The sequence below is a fragment of the Gavialis gangeticus genome, unplaced genomic scaffold (genome assembly GCF_001723915.1).
Source record: "Gavialis gangeticus isolate Ggan-Ray unplaced genomic scaffold, GavGan_comp1, whole genome shotgun sequence".
NCBI lineage: Eukaryota > Metazoa > Chordata > Crocodylia > Gavialidae > Gavialis > Gavialis gangeticus.
Genome location: NW_017729022.1, coordinates 36969289 through 36975015, shown reverse-complemented (window position 1 = coordinate 36975015; position 5727 = coordinate 36969289). Strand labels below are relative to the sequence as shown.

The 5727-nt window shown below is 36.6% G+C and overlaps 1 protein-coding gene across 6 annotated transcripts in view; it reads right to left on the bottom strand.

Moving 5' to 3' along the window:
• PTPRQ (protein tyrosine phosphatase, receptor type Q) overlaps nt 1-5727 on the bottom strand; it is a 245877-nt gene that overhangs the window by 223222 nt on the left and 16928 nt on the right. For 5 of the 6 annotated variants that reach the window (XM_019514795.1, XM_019514789.1, XM_019514790.1 and 2 more), the window contains exons 6-8: nt 4236-4422; nt 3629-3913; nt 1931-2215 (exon numbers count right to left, since the gene is read on the bottom strand). In XM_019514795.1, the coding sequence (XP_019370340.1) occupies nt 1931-2215; nt 3629-3913; nt 4236-4422 (757 nt within the window). The remainder of the gene's footprint in view (nt 1-1930; nt 2216-3628; nt 3914-4235; nt 4423-5727) is intronic. The other variant, XM_019514792.1, reaches the window with a different exon arrangement.

The following is a 5727-nucleotide window of genomic DNA, read 5'->3' as shown; positions in this document are numbered from 1 at the left end:
TCAGGCATGTGTTTCCATGTAGAGCGGGTAGTGCTGGATTCTTGATTTGGTCCGCAACATGCTGCTTCTGCCACTTCCGCTCTTCCATCTCCTGTTGTTGTCATAAGGTTTCAAAGTACTGAGGCCCCTACACCAGACTCTTCCTCCATTTAGGGCAGACCTGAGCAATAGTCTCCCATGAGTTGGTACTGATGTTGCATATTTTTAAGTTGTCCTTGACAATGCCCCGGAAGTGCTTTCTCTGCCCTCCTTGTGAGTTTATACCTTGGCTGAGCTGAGAAAATAAAAATTGCTTCAGAAATCTGAAGTCGGACATCTAGATACCATGGCCAGCCCAATGAAGTTGATGTTAGATGATCATTGCCTCAATACTCGAGGTCTCCTTTCATGAGAACACTACTGTTGGTGTGTCCATCTTCCCACTGGATTCAGAGGATCTTCAACAAGCAACATTGAAGGTACTTCTCCAACAACTTTAGATGTCTCCTGTCCATTGTCTATATCTCATCTCCATACAGCAAAGTAAGGATCAAAACCACTTAGTAAACCATGAGCTTGCTTTCAGATCTGATGTCATGATCTTCAATCACCCTTTTATTCAGGTGTCCAAAGGCTGTACTTGCACATTTAAAGCAATGTTGAATTTCTACATCAATGTCAGCCTTCTGTGAGAGAAGTCTTCCGAGGTACAGGAAATACTCAACATTCTCCAGAGGCTCACCATGGACATGGATTACCGGAGCTGTGGATTGTTCATTAGCAGCTTGTTGATGCAAGACAGTAGTCTTCTGAATGTTAAGTCTCCATCCCATTTTCTTGTATGGCTCATATACAAGAAATTGATCATTTATATCACTGTATTTTTACTGGCATTATATTAAAATTGTTCCCATTGCCCTTTTATAGCTAGAATCATAGAATTATAGAAAAATAGGAACCATAGGAGATTAGCTAGTCTAAGTCCCTGTTTACTGCAGGATCCTTTCTGTCCTATCCATTGCAGCCAATAACCATTGGTCTAACATGCACTTAAAAACTCCCAGTGACAAAAGATTCATAACTTGTTTGGGTAATGTGTTCCAGTGCTGAGCCACCCTCATTGTTAGAAAGACCTTCCTAATAGCCAATCTACACTTTCCTCCTAGCAATATAAGACTTCTTGTCCTCCCCAAAATAATCGCAAAGAACAGTTAATGACCATCGCCATTACAACCTTATTTGTACTTGAAGTGTATTATCAAATCCCTCTTCAGTCTTCCTTCTCCCAGTTCTTCCAACCTTTTGTGTATGCTATGATCCACACAGTTGCACACCAAGTTTTCAGTAGTTTAATTTAGACTGTATTATCTTAGTTATGAGGTTATCATGGGAGACCATATTGAAAGCCTCTCTAAAATCAAGACATAACACATCCAAGTCACAGAGCCTGACAGCTTGTCATTGTAGAAAATAAGGTAGGTAACATTAACATTTTACCACCTTTGTTCACAATAAATAGTCCCTTACTCTGCAAGTACAAACTTTCACTTGAATATAATTTTGCACAAAGTAATAAACAATGTAAATGGGTATATCAAAATCTGACTACTGGTATAATCACTGATCTGCCATCATGTCTATTAAACAGAGCAATTATAGGAATTTCAGTTATTTTTCTGTCATTAAATGTATGCATAATAATAACAACAATAGCTACAACAATACAGTTAACAGGTAAATAAATAGATCCCTGAAGAACATAAAAATGGAGGTGCTAATTATTTGTAAAGTTACTACATGTTAGAGGGAGTGAAAAGAAAGCTTAAAGAAAATGTCTTTACTTCCCAAAATGCATTCAAATGGACCATATATGTACAGTACTAATTACAAACAACGGTATATAATAGTTATATTCAATATAGGAGAGAAAAAGCTACAAATATGTAATCACCTGTTGTGATTAATATTGTCTTCTCACTGCAGCTGAGAGAGCCTTTTTCGGCCACAGTCTGTAAGTATATACAATACTGATGAAATGGCTTGAGGTTTCCAATTATTGTTGAAGTGTTAATTTTTTCAACTGCTAACTTCTCCCATTTGTTTGTTTCAGTATCCAAAACGGTGACAAGATAGTAATGAAAAGATGCACTGGTTGAGTTCTGCGGAGGATCCCACTGTAAATGTATTTCTGTTGATGAGACATGGGTAGTCTCTAAATTTTGAGAATGTAATGGCCCTGACAAAAAACAATTAGAAAGGGAGAATAAGAAAAAAGCTTCTGACATCTCTGATTACCATCTTTTTATTTAAAAGTATAATTAGAAATAGTGACAGTAAAATTATTTTTATAAACATATTAAATGACAAAAATCACAAATACCAAAAGGTAAAAAGAAACAGCTACACCACAGTATCTCTTAAGTGATTATATGCAGAAAGACTGAGTAAAATCCTGGCCCTGGATATCAATGGTAAAACTTGGGTTGAATTCTTTGAAGCCAGGACTTGACCTGTTGTAGGAAAAGTATTAATCAATGTTATTTAATTAGCTCATATGACCTAACTTTCCTTAAGCACTAAACTAGGATGTATTTATTGACAGCGCTTGTTAGAACTGTTAATAGCTATATCTATTTTTTTTTTTTTAGTTTTGCTCAATATCACAGAGGCAAGAACTTGGAAAATTTGTCCCCAAAATTAGTTTTAAACATCAGACCACAGCAGATAATACTTAATATAATGGCACTCTCTTCTTCAAACCACTTAATCATATTTGTTTCTTATATTTAATGTTTACAGCTAAAACACTGATTATTTAAAATGTATTGAACTTAACATGAATTAGAATCTAAATTGATTTGTAATTAAAAATACAATATTAATATTTTATACTACTGTTGCCTATAATACTTTAAAAATCAAGAAATGAACTGATTGAATCTGGATTGAAGCTCAGATGCAAAATACATTCCTCTCCCTGAGTTAACAGTCTTGGTAGACTGAGACTTTTTTAAAAACGAAGCTTGTGTCTGGACTAATTTTTCCTTGATGACATTTCACTTTGATTCATCTTTTGATTCAAGGGAATTATTCACCTTTATCCACTGGCAGGACCTATTTGTGTTCACTAGTGTGTTCAGCTAGATTTTTTGGTAGGACAACAATAAATGAACTATAACTTTCTCTATACTCCACTGGTTTGGTGTATTGGGTCAAAAATCCATAGTGTAATCCAAACAATGAAAATCTATCTTTGCCTTTCTTGTATCAATACGGGCATTGCTATATTGCCAAAACAAATCTTGTACTTTGGAATTAGAACACGTGACATTTCATTTAATCCTGACTGTCTTTGTAATCATTCTGCCAGCTGACCCTACTCCAAGTTTTTAACTTGCCTGCCTTTTTTCTGTTTGTGTGCAATGTAAAATTTTCAGCCCTTGTACCACCTGTTCCAGTGAGTAAGGCATTATAGCATAGGACAGGGAACACGATTTTGAAGACATGACACTGACTGTGTCTGAATATAGGATTTGATTCTGATTATCTCTATATAGAAAGCATATTGAAATAAAATACAGGGTCTTAAAAAATAAGAAAAAAAAAGAGTAAATGCATGATTATTATTCCTGCATGTTTTGTAACTCACTTGTTTCTACCAGCAGAATGGGGCTTAAGTTAGTGTGTGCCCCGCTCGGGCTGCTTGCTGATAATAAAAATCTATAGAAGCGTCCAGGAGACAACTGACCAACTCTGGCATGTGTTGTATTTCGAGACAAGCTTTGAATATGTTGTTCCAAATGATCAAAGTAGTATTTAATTATAAGTTCAAATCCCGATTTGAGCCAGTTCCTCAAATCACTCCAAACAAATACAGCTTCTGTTGTCTGAATATCCTGCACATAGAACATGAAGTTATCTGGTACAGGAGGTACTGAAAAAGAACACCGAAATAGGAACCATTAACAAATGGGAAGTCCTTTTTTCTAAAATGTTAGATCCATGCCTGTCTGTCTCTACCCTAGCCTCAACCCCACCTTCCCAAATCCAGTGCCGTCTTCAGAATGGGAGGGGGGAAGGATGGGAGGGAGCTCTGTGCTGGGGCAGGGATTAAATTTTAGATTTATGTCCCCCCTCCAGATAAAGTTAGTAGAGCAGGGGGGCATAAATCTAAAGTTAGATTTACATGGATTTAACTATATGGGGGGAAAAAACATATTTCAGGTAAGTGTAAAAACCAAAAAAAATGTAGTTACATTCATATTCACAAATATATGGCAAAGATAAAAAGCAGAAAAATCCTGTGAAGAAATAGTTTGGACCAGTTGGATTTTGCTGAAAAGCGTAACAGTCAGTTTCATTCTCTGGTATCATTGATAAAGATGAAATTTCAGCTTTTCCAAGATAAGGAGATCCATCTGTCCATATGAGGTGACCTTCCTCCTATAGCAAGAAAAATTGCAGTTATTTAAATGTAATAAATCCTTTTAAAATTATTTTTAAACAAATTAAACAACAAAGCTAGATTATTACTGTTCAGATTTTCTACTGACATCTTTGAAACATCTATTATTTTTTCCCACTTATTTAAGCAAATTATTTACATGGATCATTCTGAATGAAATACATTTTTACTTGCATTGTAGCTATCACTCCAAATTTACAGAGAATTGCTGGAATGTTACAGTGAATTTGTATGATGTTAATGTAAAATGATAAATAATTTCAAAGCATCTTCGTTAGAACATTTGTTAAAGCTGGAGAGATTCAGTTAATAGTGCGATCAAGGAGAAAAAGTGGTCTTGGTCAGCCTAAAACTATATCTATAGTTGTGTTGAAAACACAGCATAACTGGCTGAAAAAAATTCAGTGTTAGATTCACAAAATGAGAGAAGGAAGAGCTGTCACTCCATTTTGCCCAGTAGCATGGCAATTAGGACGTTCATCCAGGATATGGGAGACCTGGGCTCCATTTTCTCCTTTTTGTGAAGAAGAATTTAAACCATTTCTTACATTCCAGTAAAGAGCCCTATGGAGCAAAATATAGGAATTTCTGGGGTAGGGATGTTCTCAATCTCTCCTGTTGATGATATACCATTTTGCATATAATTAAACATTCACTGAGCCAGAGCAGGCATGTCAATATGTCCACAAAACAGCAAAAGAGATTGAAAGCAACGCTTGCCCAAATGCTTTACAGCAAAGGTATCCAACCATGCAGTTGTTTCTTCTAGCCCACAAGGCTCCTAGAAGAACCAGGAATTGGAGGGTAAGCCGGCTGGTGAATTCTGGGGTACACAGCTCAATTGGTGATGTACTGCAGTGGCAGTGGGGCAAGCAACAGCTGCACTAACCCCTGTGGAACCCATGGTACGGCTCAGCTGGCCACCAGAGGTGAGTCTGGATATGGTCTGCAAAGAGCTTCAGGGTCCAGATATAGCCCCAGGGATGGGAGAGCCAATAAGTTTAACACCCATGCTTTGCAGCACACTAGTTAGGACACTCACGAGAAAACTTAGGCTAAATGCCCTCCAGCAGCTGCAAAAAAGAGAATAAACAGAATCTGTGCTTCCCACATCTTGAATACATGCACTGACCACTGTGGAAGCAGATTTAAGAAAAAGGCAATGTTGTTAAAGATGTCCAAAATGTAACAAAAAGTTTGGATTTGGGTTGATTATTGTTTTTATTTCAGTGAGAAGGAAAAAAACCCAAAAAATAAAATTCATTTTGGTTTAGATCGAACCA